This window comes from Haliotis asinina, chromosome 1 (assembly GCF_037392515.1).
Source record: "Haliotis asinina isolate JCU_RB_2024 chromosome 1, JCU_Hal_asi_v2, whole genome shotgun sequence".
Taxonomy (NCBI): Eukaryota; Metazoa; Mollusca; class Gastropoda; order Lepetellida; family Haliotidae; genus Haliotis; species Haliotis asinina.
Window position 1 is genome coordinate 21900463 of NC_090280.1, and position 22437 is coordinate 21922899.

At 44.0% G+C, this 22437-nt stretch overlaps 1 protein-coding gene across 1 annotated transcript; it reads left to right on the top strand.

Moving 5' to 3' along the window:
* Nucleotides 1-9769: 9769 nt before the first annotated feature.
* On the top strand, nucleotides 9770-11428 carry LOC137257792 (uncharacterized). Its single transcript, XM_067795271.1, has 3 exons — nucleotides 9770-9961; nucleotides 10415-10834; nucleotides 10997-11428. Exons 1-3 carry the CDS (start codon nucleotides 9770-9772, stop codon nucleotides 11426-11428), a joined length of 1044 nt encoding a protein of 347 aa, XP_067651372.1.
* The last annotated feature ends 11009 nt before the right edge of the window (nucleotides 11429-22437 follow it).

Consider the following 22437-nt stretch of genomic DNA (forward strand, 5'->3'; position numbering starts at 1 on the left):
TCAGATGTTAAAATATTGATTGGCATTCAAGATGAGATGATCTTTGAACAGGGCGAAAAGTATGACCCCTTCTATAAGATCTGGTGAGGCAAGGAACAGACAGTCATGTTAAGTATCAAAGGTCTATGACTGACTAATCCAAAGTTAACGTTATAAGAAAATGCGTTTTTCGCAAAGGTCAAGATAACAATATGAAAATATGTAACCTTATTTGAATGTTCTTGTGACAAGGGATACAAATACAAAAGGCCAATAATCGACCAATGAAAGATAAAATGTTAAAGGTCACCCTCGTTCTAAAATTAGAAAATCAGGGGCAGTAAGTTTCCAAAGATTCGTCACATCACAGTATGCATGTAATCCAATGGTTTCATTGAGAGTGGAGTCTTTGTGATTTTTACGATAGAAATTACTTGATTTGTGACAGAGACTTTGCAAAGGTATGTGTTATATAAAAGATGAAATGGTAATTATAGCTTTAGTTTGTATTAAAGACTATGATTTTCGAAAAGAAGACATATCATCTTTCAACTTTATCATTTACTTAAATGAATCTAGCAATATCATCGATATTATTTTTGTTATAATTTGCAATGAAAATCATTTCGATGATAAATATGAGTAAAACATCAATGTTAACAACCGTCGAAGAATTTAATATTCACAATGAATTTCGTCAAGTGTTTCACATGAAATTGTGTCATATATATCAATCTTTGAATATCAATTTCACAAACTTAACATTCTAAAAATATCACAGTGCCTTTAACACTAGTAACGGATATTCTGTGATTGAAAGATCATAGTGACCGGAAATTCCTATTGTTTTGTGTTCATTCAAGATAAGGTAGTCAGTTGTCCTTCTGTATATATAAACATTTCCTTGCCCAGTAAATGCAGTATATTATTTCAGATCGCCGAAATGAAAACGTCATAAGATAAGACGATGTCGTCATTATCTCAAGTGATATTATGTGTGCATTATGTACATTTCTCCACTCTGACATCGTAATGAGTATTTGCAAGTCACAATATCATTACCTTTCGAAATGGAACACATATAAATGGATAGTACGAAGCCCCATCTACAATGCTGTAATCGCACAAACTCGTTTTTGTACTCGTTTTCTTACTCTTTTAACCACTGCATATGACTTGTGATTAGTTATAAGAGGAACACCGAATTCAGTATGTAATAAATGGTGATTAAGAAATATCGAGTGATATTTGTTGCCAAAAGCTCGCCTCCTTCACGCTAGGCCGCCAACGAAACAACAAAAACCAGAGCACTACAGTGAACCGGAAGTGCCAATGTGAGGAAGGATTTTCAGTTAGTTATATACGTGTGTAACAAGCTCGTCAGTTTGCCAAAATTTGCACTGCCGTCAGTTGCTCCTTGGGGTCGGGTGATGGTGACACCGTCCACAGATTTCCGCCGGACCCTGCAGTTCATGCTATATGGGTTGTTTGTGAGTGCGAGGTAAGCGTTATGAAAGCTAAACATTAGTTTATGTTTTAGTAAATGTCGACCTTACCTCGCTTCCAAGATAAAACATGCTATTTGTATTTATTTTATCGAGTTAAGAAATCAAAACTACTTACTAGTTGTAGTAAATGATTGATGGCCAAAAGGAGTTTGCACGACACAACTTGTAACATAACGATTTCCTCCTCTGAAGCCAGGCTGTGGTCGAAGAGACAATAACATTGTGACTAGTATTATACTGATACCCATCCCGCTCCCAAGAGTGAAGTTGTTATGTAATAAGTGGTGTCATGTAAAATCCCACTGTCCATCAATCAAATACACATTTTACTGACAATAGAAAGTACTTTTGATTTTGTAACTCGGTGAAAACAAACCTAAATATTAAATATTCTCAGACTGGTTGACGTTTGCAACACAGCAGCGCAATTTCTAAAAACCGTCTATTTAAAGGTCTGTTTAAAGCAATTAAATGTCTAAATGAGAAATTTCAATTAAGGGATTTCATTTATACCGATGCCAATAACTAATTTATGTATTTGTACCCCCTAGAGGATATGTGATCTTTAACTCACATAGTCTGAACAAAAACAATTATTTTCAGAAGTTAGTCAATTTCCATGATGACTTTCATGATGATTATGATCTACACATTGTTGTTCATAATAGTGATTATCTGTGAGTTATTAATAGACGACTTCAAAGTGTCAGATGTTGTCTCATGTAACACACAATGTGAATATACACTACCGACTTGAGGAATACATTGTAGTTTTACATCCCTGTTCAAGTTGCGATCCATGGATACTCACATCCCATTAGATTGTTTTTCACTGAACTACGAGGGGGTGTCAATACGTTTTGAGCCTTGAGCATTTTTCATACCCAGGTGTCACAGCCTATGGTACGACATTGAAACTTGGGGTGTAGCTGATGTGATATATAAGGTTTGGTATCCTACACTCAGAAGTTATTGAACAGTTCACATTGACAGAAAGAGACCCCCCTCACGGCAGTGAAAATGAATAAAATTGAGTATAGAGCAATAATTAAGTTTTTAGTTCTTGAAGGAAACTCGGCGAGGAACATTGAAGAAAGGCCTTCAGCAGTGTATGGGAAGTCTTCCCCTTCATCTGCTACCATCAAACGATGGGTCAATGAATTTGAGCATGGTAGAGAGAGTTTTGAAGATGACCCCCGTCCAGGTCGCCCAACAACAAGCACTAGTCAGGAAAACATTGACAGAGTGCATAGACTTGTGCTGGAAAATCGTCGAATCACACTCCACGAGTTAGAGGAGACCACAGGCATTTCACACGGATCCATCGAGACAATTCTTCATGAACATCTCGTCATGTCTAAGGTGTGCGCAAGATGGGTGCCAAGAATGCTTACAAATGAAATGAAGCAAACAAGGGTCACCATAAGCAACTCCATGCTAACCAGATACAATAAGAATCCAGAAGATTTTCACTTTAGGCTAGTAACCTGTGATGAAACCTGGATCCACCACTATGATCCTGAGAGCAAACAAGAATCCATGGAATGGAAACATGTCACTTCTCCCAGGACCAAAAAGTTCAAAGCCTCCAGATCAGCGCAGAAGGTAATGGTGACAGTCTTCTGGGGTAGCAAAGGCGTCATCCACATAGATTACTTCCCAAAAGGAAGAACAATGAATGGGGAATATTACGCTAACTTCTTGAGGCAATCAAGGAGTAGCACCGGGCCAAGATCAGACGTGGTATTCTTCTACATCAAGGCAATGCTCCAGTACACACCTCTCGCGTTGCAGCCGCTGCTATCCAGAAATGCGGGTACGAAATCTTGCCGCATCCCCCCTACACTCCAGACCTGGCACCAAGTGATTACCATATGTTCCCAAATCTCAAGAAACACTTGCGTGGTCGTAGATGTCAGGATGATAATGAGCTTAGTGCTGCTACGGAGGCTTGGTTTCTACAGATATGGCATCAGCGACTGGCAGAAAAGATGGAGCAAGTGTCTTGACTCACAAGGGGACTATGTTGAAAAATAAATGTGGTTCATACCAATATTTTGTGTTTTTCTATGCAAGGCTCAAAACTTATTGACATCCCCTCGTATGTATACTGAAATAAATCTAAGCATAGAGAAAACTAAAGGTACAACAGGTCCGCCATACAGCAATGTTTCATACCAGGAGATTTTCAACCATAGTGAACCACTTTTGCTCAGTTCTGTTATAAGTAATTCACTTGAAATTCAAGGAGGAATTAAAGCATTGGACAAACGTCGCCACATTATCTTTGACCAGTTATGATGTTCTGGTCAACATTGTCCTGACATGGAACAGCTGAGAGACGAAATATGACACTTTTATCTCGAGTTTGAATCATCCCAAATTGCAGCTTCAAACATACAAATGATCTTTACAAAAAGTGCATTAACAGAAATGTCATGAACAAGATTTTAGAAATTGTTTCCCCCCAGTTCCATTTTGTGATAGTTACTTCTCCATGACCATGAATGAATTTTCCGTTACATCAATTTCATGATGACGAATTTTCCCTGATAAAGTTGATTTTGGACGTCATTAACCTACGGGACACATTACCCTACAGGACACATTACCCTACAGGACACATTACCCTACATTGCACATTACCCTACAGGACACATTACCCTACATTGCACATTTCCCTACAGGACACATTACCCTACAGGACATATTACTCTAACCTTGTAGTGGCTAAAACCACAAAGACTCCACTCTCACTGTGACCAGGTTCCCTACCAGCGTAACTGTTGAAAATTTTTTAACAAACTTGCTAAAAAATGTAGAATCAGTTGATTTGTAAGACTTTTAAGTCCAACCCTTTAGGTCGAGGGTTATAACTCTGAACAGATTCCTCGAATCGCTCGAACATACAATATGCGCATTGCTGATGTATATATCCAAAGCATGTTTAATGGGATAGATGGATAACATAACATAACCCCAATAACACCCCGCACAACCCCATCCCACCCATACTTGACCACTTACTAACTGCACTTATAACGCACCGTTATTCATTATGATCTTGAACACGTTCATTTTCAGGAAGACTTGACAACGCAACGGTAGAGGGGTTCCTTCACTACCCAGCTACATGTGACAAGACAAACGCCAGTTCGTCTTTCTTCCATGCAGGTCCGTCAGGAGATGTCGTGAATGTGTCCTTTGCTCAAAGCACGAGGGCTCAGTTCATCCGAATTTCAAAACGAGGGTATCTTACCTTGTGTGAAGTGGAAGTCTATGGTGTGATTACAAACGATCAAGGTTTGTTGCTTCTGTAAGGAAACTGAAGTTGTTAAGTATATGTAGAAGACAAGACTGGTTTTCAACTAAACAGTTATACGTGATAATGACACAGTCTAAACTCGGTTGCTTCTGTAACGAAATTTACGGATTTGAGCATTTGCAAAAGACGAAAACATTTTTCAACAAAACGTTTACAAATGAACCTATTCTCAATTTGAGATAATAAGTTAATCTAATCTGTTAGTCCTCCTAGTCTAACATATGATCTAATAGTTTCATTGCAGATATTTTATCTGTACCAAAACAGTTGGTCATACGACATGGGGGGGTGGGGGGGGGGTGTTCCGGTAAGTATGTAGTAGTATAAATATTAAGGGGTTTACCGCAACTCTTTCTGAGGGGTTTATTTCTGGTTGATTAATCTCCCTGACTGATAAAAGAATTGTTATTCTTATTGTCAGTGGAACATCGTTTTCTATTGTTGTCTAATTAATGCAACAGCGTTAACGATGCCGATAAGCGTAAGTGGTGGCACTGCCAATGGTGATCCGGTGGTTTAATAGAAGTAATTGGCGATGTTTTTATGGGTGGGGGCGCCCATAAATCCGTCAAACAAGGCTAAGCAATGGGTTGAATATGCGTCAGAGCGATGACAAGAGGAAGCATCCTTAAACTAGCTAAGATGCTCCCCAATAGCTGCTTCAGTTTGAATAGCAGCAAAAATGTCAAGACATCAGGTGATGTTGTCCATTCAGTTTAGATAAATTCCTAAGTTGCAATGGAATTTTTCATTTATCTTGCTTTTTGAAGTGAATTCATCAGTACGTTTTCACTGCGAACAGACTGCGACATTTGACACAGTAGTATGGCAAATCAGGACTTCTGTCAAAGAACTGATTGCGTTTGTAAAAGGTTATGGTCTGACTGGTTATTCGCGCATGAGAAATTTCAGGCTGACATTACTTTACATAATCTCGAAAAGACAATAAACCCCCTCAGGTGGACAAGTGTAAAACCCCACTTGTATATTACTCATGTCGTGAGTAATTTGTTTCAGGTAGCATTGATTCTACCACTGAAGTGATAACTGGCATGAAACTGGAAGCTAACACTACTATCCTTGGTCGTTGGAAGAGTCATGAAGTATGTCTTAGTGCATGTAAAAAGCTCCTTAATTGTTATTTAACCAGTCACAACGCAAAAACTGGAGTATGTCTTACTTCTGCAGGTCTTGTGAAAGTGGAAGACTTTACATGGGCTTCTGACTGGAATATTTACTCTCTGTGTTGATTACATATACTGCTATGTTTGAAGTTACATCTGAAAATCCATGCATTAATGTTCTTTACTTCCTCCAAAGGTTTGGAGAGTTATACATCCAATTATGTATATATTTTAGAAATAAACATATATTTGTGAAAAGATGCAAAATGCAATAGTATTTGAAACATACAACAGAGCACAATAAACTTTAACTCTTGGCAACAGATGATCACTGGTCAGTATGTACAAGGCGTTCATTGCTCGCTATTCTCATAAATACAGAATGCTGACCAAGTTCCATGCACTGATGTGTTTTGCAATAAATAAATGTGCATGAACTTGGCCCAGCTATCAAGAGTCATGCCCTGCACTGCCAGAGTAATGGAACCAAGGTATGTCAGGACTTTAACCTCGTTTTCAGCTTCCTCGAGTCTCATGTACCTGTCGAGACACACGTTATCAAACATGTGCTCGCTCAGTGCATTTCTGTTATCTACCAGCTTGTCACAGTATAGTAGTTGATGTTTTACAATGTCCTCGCTTTCAGTCTCGCATAACAGACACAGCCCAGGTGGGATGGGCAGTGTACCAAGTTTTATGAGAGCACAGACAGGAGGGGTGGCCATGTTATACCACAAACAGAGGTTCCAGAGGCGATGAGGAAGAAGACGTGTACGAATGGTACCAAATCTCTGCATATGTGGACGCTCGTGAAGTTTACTTCTCCACTCAGTGTATTCATGATGGCATAGTAGTGTACAGTGTCTCCCTGGGGTCTTTCGATTGTTCTCTGTGCAACATTGTTACGTCATCAGCATTGTGACGTCATCAGCATTGTGACGTCATCAAGATGGCGGGATCCAAGATAGCGTCATGCAAGATGGCGGCGTCCAAGATGGCAGGCAAGATGGCGGCGGCCAAGAAGGCGACAGCGCACCAGATGGCGGGTGGGGCAGGAGGGAGGGAGGAAGGGAAGGAGGGAGGAAGGGGGGATGGAGAGTGTGTCAAGCATGGTTCAAAGCATGGTTCAAGTTTCTTTTGAGAAGAGTTGGGGTGGCCCTGAAAAGGGCCGTTGTTTTGGCGGTGGTGGTGGTGGTGCCGCATCACCGAGGCCTCTGTTGTTGTGATGATTATGTGAAGCTGGAGGCACTGCTGATGTTATCGTCTATGGGTTCAACCAACCCCAAGATCCGTTGGAGGATAGAGTGCATCGTATCTATGCGTGGAATCACCTTCTCATGCAGTACAGTCACGACTTCGTCTTTCTTGACTTTCTTCGGTGGTGGTGGTGATGGACCTGACTGGTTGTCGGGAGCTGGACGTTTCAGGGTTTTGCTGGGACACTTCAAGCTCTTGTGGTCCTCTTTACCGCAGTGGCGGTAGGGGTGTGGGCAGTCGTAACTGCGATGGCCTTAAGATTTTCCGCAGTTATAGCATGTATCGTTATCATGCTTGTGACTGTCGTACTCGGTCTTCTTGGGCCATATGTAATGCCGATGTCCTTGAATGCCACACTTGGTACAGGTGACCTGTTGACAGTACAGATAACTGTGGTCATCTGTTTCACACAGCCAGCAACGGAACGAAGTGGTAGCGGCGGTGGTGGCGGCGGCGGGAGACGTCTGCATGCTTATCGTTTCAGTCTGCAACTGATGAGGAGAGCTGGAAAAACCTCGAGTTTTATAGCCAGAATCGATGACGTCACATGCTCAATGACGTCGCGCCACACGAACGGATGGTGCGAAGTGATACCCAAGGGAAAAAACCCATGGGGGGGCAAACCCGAGGATTTGTGTGTCATTCATCATAACCAAATAAAAAACAACCCCCCCCCCCCAAGAAAAAAAAAAGAATGAAAAGGTGGTGTCCATGATGCAAATGCCTCCCCTTACACTGCCCTTAGGATGAACTTAGTGTGACGCCATATTGGTTTTTTTCATCAAATGTACCTTCATGCTACCTCACATGGCTCTTCAACTGGTTACGTCATAGGGTGGGTTGTCTATATAAACCAGGCTTTTCGTGTGAGTGTTGCTAGTTTTCATGATGCAGTCGCCACGAGAACCTCCAGGGGGAACACATCATGGCCAAAGTGGAAAAAGTTCAACAGAGTAACCATGACTTGAACATCGATGACACCATGGACATTTTCTTACTGCATGTAGATGATCCTAATCGTATTGGCGAGGGACACGGACGTCTCAACCATTGTTGGTTTGTTTTCCTGGAAAAGAAACAATGCATTGTCCAAATCAAGAATGTGGACCACCTCTGCTTTGCCCGTGCCTTAGTTGTGGCCATGCATCATGCCCTCAAACCCGATCCCGTGACAAAGGACTGGACCCAGCAATGGAGATGCGTCCATGACCATCGCAGACCCACTCAGCTGGAAGTCGCCAAGGCCTTATGTCATCAACTCAACATTCCCGAAGGGCCGTGCACAGACCATGCGACGTGGGATTTGTTCAGTCAACGTTTGGCACCCTACTATCAACTCAAAATCTACTCTCAGGATGTCATGAATTGGCTCTTGTACAAGAGCGACATGTCTCCACACCCCTCCACCGAGATCCTTCACTATCATCACCATCACCACTACGATGGCCACTTTTACAGGTTATAGTTACTACTGTGAAACCTCTGACCAAGGATACAGTAACCAGAAACTCATCGCTGCACCCGAGAATTTTGCTGCCAGTGGTGTCAAAGTCCTGGATACTGTGGTGATGTGGTCAACGAAGGACTCTCCTGCGTTCAATGTGGAGGATGGTTTCGAAACCCCACCTGTTTTCAGCGCCATCAAGCAGCTTCCCCCAAGCATCCCAGCACCTGCTCCACCATCCACACCTGTCATCATTGCTATGCCAAAGTCAACGTTCGAAACATCCAGGGGATCGCCAATCACAAGTGTGGCACCCATCGCAAGATCTGGAAAGAGTCCTTGAAACCCAACCACCAGTGCTACATGACACCCATTGAACCACCCAAAGAAGGCAAAGAAAAAAGGAATGAAGACAAAGAACGGCAACTCTGCCAGTTTATCTTCTACGATTTTGAATGCACCCAAGATCAAGGCACGCATGTTCCCAACTTATGTGTGGTGCATCTGGGATGTGGCAAATGTATCTCCGAGGGATCAGATCAACTCTGTGCCAGGTGTCCTTGGCGTAAAGAAGGGCAAGGGCCTAGCCGTGTCAAAGTGTTTCGAGGACCTGCAACCTTGAAGGACATGGGTGACTGGCTGATGCGTTTGGCCGAAAAGAAAAGGGTAAAGAAACGTAAGCGTCAGCAGTCAGGCAAGAATTCAAACCGCCCCAAACCATCTCATGAACAAGACGACGACTACGACGATGATGATGATGATGATGGTGATGAGGATCATGATGACGATGATGATGATGATGTAGAGCAACAAGAGCAAGATGAAGACCCAGAAGCACACGCTGAAGAAAAGGGGGAGGTCAACAGTGCCACTGACGATGACGATGTGTTGGTCATGGCTCACAATTACCATGGGTATGATGGACACTTGCTCCAGCAGTACTTCCACCACCATCTCGTGAAAGCACCGCAGGTCACGCTACGAGGGAATCACATCTTGCAGATGACTGTTTCCGGAAACGTTTGGTCTGACGGAACTCAAGAAAGGATACTTTCCACACTTTTTCAACACTGGCCATAACCAAGGCTATGTGGGTCCTTATCCTCCCGTCTCCACTTATGATCCTGACAGTATGTTTCCTGCAGAACGTCAAGCTTTCTTGACCTGGTACGATGCACGAGTGGCTGAAGGGGGCGTCTTTTTTCATCTGGACGAAGAACTGTTGGCCTACTGTCAGAGTGATGTGGATATTTTGCGTCGAGGTTGTGCTGCCTTCCGCAACATCTTCATTCAGCAAAACCATGTGGACCCTTTCTACGAAGCAGTGACTCTCCCCATGGCTTGCATGCTCACTTTCAGAAAGCTGTTTTTTGGAACCACGTACCATTGCCATCATATCTCCTCAAGGTTATCGTCCACAGCGCTGTTACTCTTTTCAGTGTCTGCACTGGTTGAACTGGATCATGCATCAACACCCTGGCCTCCACATTCAACATGCTCGTAATGGTGGGGGAGCTGACTTTGATTGTGGTGATGGCAGCCACTACACGGTGGACGGTTACGATTCCAACACACGTACCGTGTACGAATACCTGGGTTGTTTCTGGCATGGATGTACTCAATGTTACAAGACAGACCGATGTGAACCCCATGCAACCCTGGGCACAGCCCCTTGGGAACGATTCCATCATACCATGTACCGGCTCGGTGTGTTACGACAGCATCCTGACATCGACCAAGTAGTGACCCAGTGGGAATGTGATTTCTGAAAGAACAGAAAGACAGCGAATATCTGAGAGCATTCCTGACCACCCTGCAAGGACCTCATGCTTACCTGCCTGACCCATTGGATCCCAGAGAGGCCTTCTATGGAGGACGCACCAACGCCACCAAGCTCTACTATGAAGCGAAGGAAGAGGAAGAAATCAAATATGTGGACGTGTGTTCTCTCTACCCCTACATTTGCAAGTATGGCACGTACCCCTTGGGGCATCCCGAGATCAAGGATCATCCTCCCGTGTCAGACTTGTTTGACCTACATGGACTCATTCAGTGTCGGGTCTTGCCACCCACGGACCTCTACCATCCTGTGCTTCCTTACCGCATCCATGGCAAGCTGCTGTTTCCTCTGTGTCGCACTTGTGCTGAAAAAGAGCTGGATGAATCCTGCCCTCACCGTGATGAAGATCAAGCATGGGTTGGCACCTACGTCAGCAAGGAGTAGCAGTATGCCGTTCAAGAGTGTGGCTATCAAGTCCTTGACATCTACGAGACTTGGCATTTTGACAGACTTACCACCTACAACCCTGACACGCAAAAGGGAGGATTGTTTGCCAAGTATGTCAACAATTTTTTCCAGATCAAGCAGGAGGCCAGCGGATACCCAAAGGGGTGCTTAGACCCCGAGGAGTACATCAGGGAGATTCAGCAAAAAGAAGGAGTCACGTTGGATTGTGCTCACATTCGCAAAAACCCTGGACTACGGGCCCTCGCAAAAGCCTGCCTAAACAACCACTGGGGCAAGTTTGGTCAACGTGTCGAGTTCGACAGGACAGAGTACATCAGTTCCCCACAAAGGTACTTTGCTCTCCTTTGGGATGAACGGTGTCAAGTAAAGGATGTCAACATTATTAACGAAGACCTGCTCTGTGTCACGTATGAACCTCGCCCAGAATTTCACGACCCTCATCCTGCTCACAACGTGGTCATTGCAGCCTGGGTCACAGCACAAGCCCGTCTCAAGCTCTACTCCTATCTGAAACCTTTGGATCGCCGCATCCTGTATTTTTGATACAGACAGTATCATTTACATCCACCGTCCCCTACAGTACAACCCTCCACTGGGAGATACCTTGGGGGAGCTGACCGATGAGCTGGGAAGGGGCGATAGCATTCAGATCTTTGCATTGGCAGGGCCCAAGAACTACACCTACAAGCTACGGCATCCTCAACCCGACGGCAGTGTAGTAGCTGTCAGCAAAGTCCGAGGATTCACTCTGAATCACAGGGCAAGCCAATATGTTCACTTTGACAGCATGAAGAACCTTATCTGTAAGAGAGATCGAGTCAGCATCACTGTGCCCTACCCACACCGCATCGCCAGGGCAACACACTGTTGTCCAAGGACACCACCAAAGTGTATTGCAAGGTCTACACCAAACGACACGTGATTTACGATTCCGAAGGCATGCTCGTGGAAACACTACTTTATGGTTATAAAGGCGAGTGGCTATTCCTGTGGACTCAAGATGGTGACAGTGACTGTTGCTGATCATTCATGAACACGACAAGTGATGATACTGTATAGATGGTGTGTTTGTTTATCAAGAGTAATAAAACACCATGTTATGTATTGATATTCATGTGTATGTGTCGTATCGTTTGTATTCAGGGTTAGACCTGGTGGAGTCCATGGTCACCCTTTTATTATTATTATGATCTTGTTAGGCACAGACCTGGTGGAGACCATGGTCGCACACACCCTAGCACCTCATTGGTCAAACCCTGGTGTCACGTGTCATGAAGTCACGTGTCATAAAGTCACGTGTCATAAAGACCTCCCCAACTCAACTCCTCATTCAGACTATAGTCGCCAGAGAGAGAACACACACCTCTTGGTTTAAGTCTGTTGCACCCCCAAGCCAAAAACCCAAGGATGCAGGCCGTTCACCGTGATAGACTCAGGACAAATCGCTTCAGTCTCGTCGTAGCCATCAAAGATGTCGGAGCTGTGGTCGACAAATTGGTGGAGTTTAAACTCCTTACCATCTTCATGAAGGCTGACATCATGGAGGTACCACAAACCTCTTACAGTCGGATCAGAGCTTTATTAGATGTCCTGCCCCGGCGAGGACCCCAAGCTAACACCCTCTTTTGCAAAGCTTTGAAGGAATGTGGCGAGACAGAAGCCATGAGACTGTTGGGAGTAGAGACTCCCAGAGAGACTCCCAGAGAGACTCCCAGAGAGACTCCCGTAAAGGCTCCGGCCAGTTGTCTGTAGACAACTGACTCTGCAGGATGCTTGGGATGATCGTAGAAGGTTGACCTTATGGAGTCACGGACTGACAGAGACGACCGAGTGACGTCATCCAAGGTCATGACGCCATTGCATGTGTGTATATAAAGAAGAGTTTGTGTGTGACTTGTCATTCATCATCATCAGCAGCAGCGTCATGTTGTTCACGTTGTTGTTTGTGATCGCCACGTATCTGGAAGAAAGACACTTCTTAGAACAGTTCAGAGAAGCAGTGCAAGAGGCGGTGCAGAAGCAGTCACAGGCTCGTGACGTCAATGCGTGACGTCATCGCACGTGCAGCTCCTATTGGCTATAAAAACTCAGCACAGTAAGTATGGTTTCACTTACTTAACTCAACAAAGTACGCGACCGCACAGAGCATTTGTAGGCCCGAGGGCATCATGCTTGCACAATGCAACTGTCGAAACGTTGATGTTAATATTTTTTTACCATTCCATGTTACAGGTACTAGAGATTGCCCTCATCAATGAGGACCTCATCTGTGTCACTTATACCGTTCGTAAGTCGGAATCCTCTAAAGAGACAGAAGTCAAGACACCCAAGGCTGTCCCTCCTAAATGGGTGGTGATAGGCTTGTTTAAACCCGCTTGTAAAAACTCTCCTGCTATGAAAGTGGTCTACTTTTGGGAAATCGTGTGCAACCCACCACCAGTAAGAGCTATCCCGCATCAGATTGAAGAAATCACCTTGAAAAAGAGCCTTACATGGTTTTCATCAAAAGAGGCGTGTATAAACTCACTTCGTCAAGCTTGGCGAATCGGGTTCGATCTACCTGATTCATACGGTGGACCCACGTGCCTAATTTCCAAAAATGTTCGCTACACACCATGAGGGAGTGTATTGAAAACAACATGGATCTTCTCCACATACTGAGTGAGTCTATGTCTTTACAATGTAAAACATTACGTCTCATCTGACCAAACCCCAGTTTATGGCGATCATCACGTTGTTGCATTACATCATCATCAGTTTTATTCCAGTGACAGATCACGAGAAAAAGATCTTGTTCCTGTACAGGAAGATCATTCGCGTACTGAACAGCAAACGAGGAGGATACAGAGCTAAAAAGCAGTTGCTGGTTACTTTTCACTATATATTTCCAACTTGTGTACAAGCACTGGATCGATATTTGTATCAACTGGACCAGGACGAAACCCATGAGTCTGTTATCTCGCACTGAGGAACCAGCCATGAATCTTGACACGTCCATCCACAATAACATTACCTCGCCGCAAGTAGACCAAATGGGAATAGGGGTGCAAGAAAAGAGGACCCAAGCCTACACAACCATGATGTTTTATATCTACTGTTACGTCATGTCCAATCAAACGAGCTATGGCAATATCTCAATCGACAAAAAAGAGTGTCCCTCTGTGTCCCTCAAGTGTCTCTGAAGTGCCCCTTGAGTGTCCCTCGAGTGTCCCTCTGTGTCCCTCAAGTGTCTCTGAAGTGTCCCCCATGTGTCCCTGAAGTGCCCCTGTGTCACTCAAGTGTCCCTCTGTGTATCTCAAGTGTCCCACAAGTGCCCCCTAAAGCGTCCCTCAAGTGCCCCTCAAGTGTCCCTCAAGTGTGTGTCCCTTGAGTGTCCCTCTGTGACCCTCTGTGTCCCTCAAGTGTCCCTCTGTGTATCTCGAGTGTCCCTTGAGTGCCCTCTGTGTCCCTCGACTATAAAAGTGTGCCTCTAAGTAGTGTGGTCAGTTGAACGAGAACCACTGATGTGTCTAAACATGGGTCGCGTCAAGAGAGATTGCCCTGTGCCTGGTTGTACTGCAAAGCAACTTTCAAAACTTTCTAATCATTTATCACAAGTACACAAGATGGATTCTGACGGAAAGAGAACATGGTTGAAACTGAAGAACAGAATGAGTGAAGTCAAACCTACTATTCTCAAGTCGGATCTATTACATCTTCTGCCCTCTTCTCCTGACCCTGCTCCTTCAACGTTGAAGCATGCGCGGAAGATGGTGATGGTCCCAGAAGAGGTATGGCAAAGTCTGCAAGACGAAAAACGACAACGTCATTTGCTCAAGTCCAACCTGTTGGAACAGAAACGGTTACACATGCTTCACGATATGGATACCCTCGTTCGTGATGACACGGTTCCCTTCAGAGACAGAGAGCAGCAGTATAACACCTTGTTGCAACAGACTTTGGCGTTTCAAGACAAAGTAGCTGCAGCAGCAGCAACAGCAATAACAGCACGACGCACCAGCAACCATTGCAATCTGAATCCCTACCAACACCACCAGCAGGGAGGAAGGAACAACGCCCATCGGGAAAGGGACTCCCCGTAAGTACGGTTTACTTACCGAGTCACACTCTGACCTGTGTATGGACCAGCCCTGACGAGAAGACTTGAAGCATGCCAAAGTCCCCTGTGAACACTTGTGCGTATTTTGTCCTGAGGGAAAAGTACAGAAGTACAGACGACTTGTAGTTGTTGGGGATCCCTATTCATGCAGCAGAAAGGGTCATCCAGATGGAATAGGGGATTCTCTTTCCTGTCCTCCCTCATGTGGTGACCTCGGTCCTTGAAGGCCAGTGGATTTAATACAGTCCTTTTGCACCACCTTCAGTGATGGGGCCTCCTACAATCTAACATTGCTACCCTGTCAACCCCCACAATGATTTGAATCAGTGTCACCTCCTCTGCATCATTTACATTATTTATGTATTTATCCGTTTATGTATTTTTGTCAAATGAAATAAAACATTAAGAAATGGCAACCTAACGTTGTTCTTTGCATTGGGTCGCATTGGGCATTGGTCCGGAAAAGATTCGTTGAGTTTTTGTGAGAAGGACAGGTGCGCTAAACACTGACAGACGTGCATGGTTATCTTTGTGTTTTCACAGGGTACTTGCTACCATGGGTCAACACCTATGGAGATGTGAGCTAGAATTTGTCTTCAGTAACCCATGCATGTCATAAGAGGCAACTAACGGGATCAGGCATGCTGGCGTGATTAACAAATGTCATCATATGTCACATGTGTAGATTGATGCTCATGCTGTTCATCACTGGATTGCCTTGTCTAGATTCATTTATGTACAGGCCGCCACCATATGGTTGGAATATAAGTGAGTGTCGCATGAAACCTAACTCACGCACCTCTCTCATACGACTGGTGTTTGTGCCCTTCAGCATTGTAGAGCCAGTGGATACACGGAATGCAATATTATAGCTCCGTTATTTCACCATGGGCGTAGACAGGCAGACCTACGTCATCTTAGGTCACGGGTCCCCTCTAATTTAACATTGCTCACCCTGTCAATGGTTACACTGGTTTGAGCTTCACAGATGAACCTGGAAAAAAATGGACGACTTCCATGCTGTGACCCAGAATGTAAACAGGGCTCCTACGTTAAATGCTTGAACCGTTCCCAGAAAACAGTCAGTTCTAGGGATTCCACATGAACTGTGAAGTCATCGATGACACCACAGTTATGCAATGTCTAACGTAAACACAACAGCGGTAGCCATTTGCAGTGAACCGTCACCTTGTAAGAGGACGGTCTTTCGCCTGCTCTTTACAGTTCAACCTCGGAATCACCTTAGTGATAGTTACGATAATGACACAGTAGTATGAAGGCCTGTAAACAATTCTCCAGAAACAAATGGGCCAAGGGTATAGAGGCTAGGAAACTCAGAGAAAGAAAACAACGTGTGTGAGTACCGTTACTGGGACACTGTGTTCAACACTTTACATCATTTAGTAGTAGAGACAATGAATTCACAGCGTTGGTAAGATGATTACGTGAAGATCTTATCACTGATCACTTGATCACTCCCCAAAGGAAAACTTGACGTACATGCTTTTTTTTTAACACTCGAACCAGCTTTTCTTTATGAGCTACCGTCGTCCTTTTCCCCTTCCCTTCCCTTCCCTCCCTCCCTCCCTCCCGCCCCCACCCGCCATCTGGTGCGCCGTCGCCATCTTGGCAGCCGCCATCTTGGCTACCGCCGCCATCTTGGCGGCTGCCGCCCCCGCCGCCATCGCCATCTTGCAAGCCCTCTTGGCTACCGCCCCCGCCGCCCCCGCCGCCATCTTGCCCGCCATCTTGGACGCCGCCATCTTGGATGACGCCATCTTGGATCAATGCTGATGACGTCACAATGCTGATGACGTCACAATGTTGCACAATGTTGCACAGAGAACAATCGAAAGACCCCAGGGAGACACTGTTCACTACTTGGCATATAGCCTTCTTTACCATGGAATTCCACACATTTTGCATGGGAGTTCTCCAGTTGTCATGAAGGTGTCAATGACGTCTGTAAATCCATATTTGTGAGCTGCATTCAAAAGGTCATGGGCAATCGACCTTGTACTTTTAATCATAGTAGACGTATATTCCGCCAACCTTAAATACAAGACAGGTTTCACTATACTGGTACTGGCTGAGCAACAGAGTCGACCCAGAAATAGGAGCTTTGATTTATCAACTCTGCCTTGCATTGACCACAGTTCTAGCACCTGAGTTGTAGCAAATGCAGGGGATCTCTTGTGGAGATTCTGGACTCGTCTATCAAAGTAACGCTGGACAGTTTCCATTTCGTTCATTGCAGTTTTGCTGATATTGCTCCCTGGCTCACAGGCGTAGAATGCAGAGGGAAAGATAACTCTTTGCCAGATATTGGACGATGACACAGGGTTTAATCCACCAGCTCGTAATCCTACATCTCGGAGTGAATTTATAGCTCTTCTCGCCTTGGCACAAGCACGAGTTGTCCATTCTCTTGCTTTCTCTGTATGGATGGTGGACCCTGCATACACAGTGTTGGATTTCATTGGAAGACTTACATCGCCTATTCTGAATATAGGTTCGTTGACATGTTTTGTACAATTTGTGAAGGACAGGACACAGCTTTTACTGGCGTTAGATGTCATTCTCCAGCGACAGGCATATTGGTGGATCTTGTTAAGAGACCGATTGAGCCCATGTACAGTAGCACTGAAAACTGTGGTGTTGTCAGCAAGTAGCACTGTCGGGATGTTCTTCTTGCCAATAATTAGTCCACATTGTAGGTGCTTCAGCTCCGAAATAAGGTCATTGATGTCCTACTCCTTGGTGGATATGAAAAACATCACTTGTCATCCCGTTGTACTTTACACAGGCTTGTGCTTCGTTGTATGATTGATGGATTAGATGCCATGCACGACCATTGACACCAATCTTGTGAAGTTTCAGGAGGAGTCCATCATGCCATACTCTGTCGGAGGCTTTCTCGTTGTCTAGGAAAGCAGCATACACGTTTAAGTTCCTATGTTAGCTCCATGCTCTTTGCGGAATCCGCACTGGGGACGATTTGGAATGCCTGAGTTTGTTGTCTTAAGATAGGATTGTATATTGGTCAGTAACAATCCCTCAAATATCTTGCCAATGGCAGGTTCATTCCACGGTAATTACTTGGGTTGTTTTTTTCCTTGTTATTTCCCTTGTATATTGGAATAATGGTTCCAGTTCTCATCATCTGAGGGGTGTAGCAGGATCTAATCATCATGTTGTAGAGGTGGGCCAGATGTTTATAGAGCAGTTCTCCAGCATTACATAAATGTTCCGCTGTCACACAGTCAGGCCCTGGGACTTGTTCTTTTTCAAAGATCGTGTCGCTCCTTTCACGTCATCGGCTGTCACTGGTGTCTTCAGGATCAGGTCGTCTTTGGATATCTGATGGCATGACATTTCATTCACTCTTGATTTGGTGTCTTCATAGAAGTCAGGGTCGAACTCAGGTCGAGATAGGTGGGAGAGCAGGTACCCATAGTACTCGGCCCACATGCAGCAGATGTGCTCAGGAGTGTCAGCCGTCTTCTCCTTGTATTCTAAGGATGTTCATGTCACGTTACACGTTCTCTCTGTTTTCTGACAGTACGATAAAATTCGCCAATGCCCACTTCACAGGCAGAATGGAGCTCTGTGTATTTCTCTCGGTCACACTCTCTTTTGGCCTTTCTCTTTTGTTGGCGGAAGGCACATTTAGCTTGCTTGTATGGTCTGTAAGGTTCATGTGAATCTCCTCTAGGTCTATCTTCAGATATCCATCGTCGTCTGGTCGGTCGCTTCTTGAAGTGGTAGCAGTCCAGTCCAGTACGGCCTTGAGTACGGCCTGTAGTATCCTGTGGGTATATGCATCGCTGTTGAAGTGTGGATGGAGCTCACAATAGCATCGTAGTAGTGCTCCAACATATCACTGTTACAATCCTTTAGACTCAGCATGATGTTTCCCAGTATCTTGTCGACCTCTAATGAATACATGTTCAGGTCTGTAGCATCAGCCTTCTTCCATTTGAAAGATTTTGGATTCCGTACCTTTTGCCCTGTCAGCAATATGCCACTTATAAATTTTATCACAACGGGCGAGTGGTCAGATATATCGTATGTAACATCGTTATGTATAGTTGTCACTAGCTCTGACGCCTTCAGAGACGCTGGAAGACAGAAATAGTCAATCAATGACAACTGTGTCCTAGATTTGTTGTGCCATGTCTTCATATTTCGATTCACGGCAGCATATTCCTGGAGTCTAAGTAAGCCTGGAGAATAAAAGACCTTCTGGATCCTGGATATCGTCAGTCTAAGTAAACTTTGTTACAGTGTATTTCGTTATCCTCAGGACTTTTTGTCACACTCCACCACTGAGTTTAACAAAATCTTATGGGAGGTCGCGTAACCTTTGAGATTGACCAATCTGAACACAGCTTACCAAATCGAGAAAGTGGACATTCGCACATACCTTTTGAACTTTTTATCTCGAAAAGGTTCGTATCCGAACGATTCCGAATGATATTTAGCGCACGCTCGCTTCCAGGTTATACACAGGGCGTATGTACAACAATGACAACGGTGAGTAAACAGTCGCTGAAAATAGTGTTTTGGGCAACATTCAAGGATGTCATCATGCGGAAATATTAGCTAATGGTAACCATGTCAACAGAAACCCCAAAGCGTATATACTGCAGGTCAAATAACAGAGAGAGAGAGAGAGAGAGAGAGAGAGAGAGAGAGAGAGAGAGAGAGAGAGAGAGAGAGAGAGAGAGAGAGAGAGAGAGAGAGAGAGAGAGAGAGAGAGAGAGAGAGAGAGAGAGAGAGAGAGAGAGAGAGACTGTTTACAACAAAGGAAAGTTTGGTTCTTGAACTTGATGGTCTCTCTAGTATCCTTGTCTTGAATAACACGGTATACTTACAGTCTCAATCTCACTTTTCAAAACGTCCACAATGTACGTAACAGGCACAATCGATCTTCAACAATTCGCGGTTGTCGCAGAGACCTCTCCTCTCATGCCTTCAATGTATTTTCGACAACGATCCCATTCTCTTCCCACAGAGGTTACTTGTCATATCTTCCTACGAACCTCTGTTCTAATACGGCCATATTTCGCGGTTCCCATAAAATCCCCTAGCGGCAAAAAATGGCAGCATATTTATCTCCCTTTCTTCTGTCCAATCAGAACACGTGTTACATCGATTTAGATTCAAATTGTCAAATGCAAGCAATGTGGAGAAACAAAAATGACATGACGGAGTTCTGTCTAGAAGAAACATTTGAGTATCGCGATCGGGAAGAGGTTGTAGTTTTCACGATGTATCCGGAAATTACCGAGATCTTTCGAACGATCACTTTTGAAACAAGGTCGCTGATTGCACTACTAAATCTGATTGCCTCCAATCACGAGTCTTGAATACTCGCACCACGAAAGGGTCGTATTAGATCAGAGGTTACGTAGGAAGATGTGACAAGTAACCACTGTGGGAAGAGAATGCAACAATCCGTGCCTTCTTCGTAAATGGGTGAGATGGGGTAGCCTTGTGGTTAAAGCGTTCGCTCGTCACGCTGAAGACCCGGGTTTGATTTCCCACATGGGTACAAAGTGTGAAGACCGTTTGTGGTGTTCCCCACAGTGGTATTTCTGGAATATTGCTAAAAGCGGTGTAAGACCATATGCACTCAGTCACTCTTTTCAAGTGTGTTCAGTCACATATCCCTGTTCAGTATGCTTTCTTCGGTAAAATACACCTGTGTGTATGCACAATACTATCAATTGCAAATTGCCTGGTCTCCTGGCCGCCGCTTACCAATTTGTACCGAAGTACAGATGTATTAACACGGAAAAAATTGGACAAATTTTTACCAATATTTTATAACGGTATGTGTTATTGAAAACTGGTAATTTACAGACCAACTGAGCACACTCCGCAATGTTAAACCTGTCAAGGGTCACAATGACAACGAGTATCAGACTTAATCCGTCACCAGTATCTCTTAAGCTAACAGAACCAAGGTGCAATGCACATGTATCTGTCTCTACGGCTGTTTGTAGTTCACGCTGGTCAAATCACGTGCGTGATTCGTATATCCTCGTGGCATACTCACGATTGGCCATCGATGCCTTGGTCCATCTATATGACATAACCTGAAGTTCACAATAACAACATTATCGTAAGTTTTGTCAGTAAACGCGATTATCTGGAATGGGTATATAATACGGATGACAGTCACAAATCAGGGGGTGGCTGACTAGTAAATGTTATCTATTGTATTACGTTTGCATACTATGCTGTTTTGTAGATTATGTTTTGTAACTATGTACTATGTAGATTGTAAAAACGCCCTCTGGCTTGATGTAAAGAGTATTTTAACGATGACATTACGTTGTATACGTTTGAATGTGTGTCGATATTAATATAGTGTGTAAGACGAATCTGTGTATGATGTTTATATTCTTGATTGATAACTATGACTGCACCCATACTATTATCGAATTATTGTGTAACAAATGATTCTGTGGATGTGGCGTAATAAACCCCATGTTTATTCACTCAGGTTCTCGTGTTGTGTGGGTTGGTATAGTTACACCTTCTAGTTGCCAAGCGAGCTGATTCCCCAAACTCGCGATTTTTACAGATGCATTCACAGGCCGCTGTTTTATTGATATTTGAAGTACCGGACACTGATTTGTCATTTCTGTTCTGCCAGTGAGCTGGAACATGATGTTAATGAAATATCCAATTATGATATTGGATATGACGCTTTAATGCTTTTAATGTATGATTTGAATGATCTACAGTGCGTTGCCTTTGAAGACAGTATCCGTGCCAGATACATGTAAAGCAGGAAGTGTCATAATGTTGAAGAGAAGGTGCAGAGTTACAGAAAGAGGGGAATAATATTGTTGCGATATTTGGGTATGAGTAAGTTTCATGTTCTAGTTGTATGGCGGTTTGGGGTGCGTACGGTAACCATGGGGCAGTTATTATCGTGGGTGTGGTAACACCATGATGTAACTTCCTAAGTGGGTATTTAGGAGGATCTAGTATCATGTACACAGGTTAGAATATTTGCCGAAACGTACCTTTTCCTTGAATTTCTTTTCTGTATTATGTTCATGTATTGCTGCAACATTAAACAGGCGAATTATGCTGTTATTTATGTTATTGTGTTTGAAAAAATGTTCCACGACACACATCTTTGTCGAAAATGTTCAGTGAACGTTGTCCTTCTTATGGCTGATCACTGATTGTTTGGTCCAGACTCCATTTTTTTACATGGCTGGAATATTGCAGAGTGCGTCGTTAACGCTAGACTCACTGTGTGAATTAGGTCTCAAAGTGTTGTGTACGTTGCACTCCGCAACATTCCAGTTATATAAGGCGATGTGTACAGATTTAATAATCAAGCCACTAGTATCGACCTTCGATGAGGTATGTCATGTCATGCAACAACCAAGTCTGCAAGCCTGACCACCCGATCTTGTGCATCTAA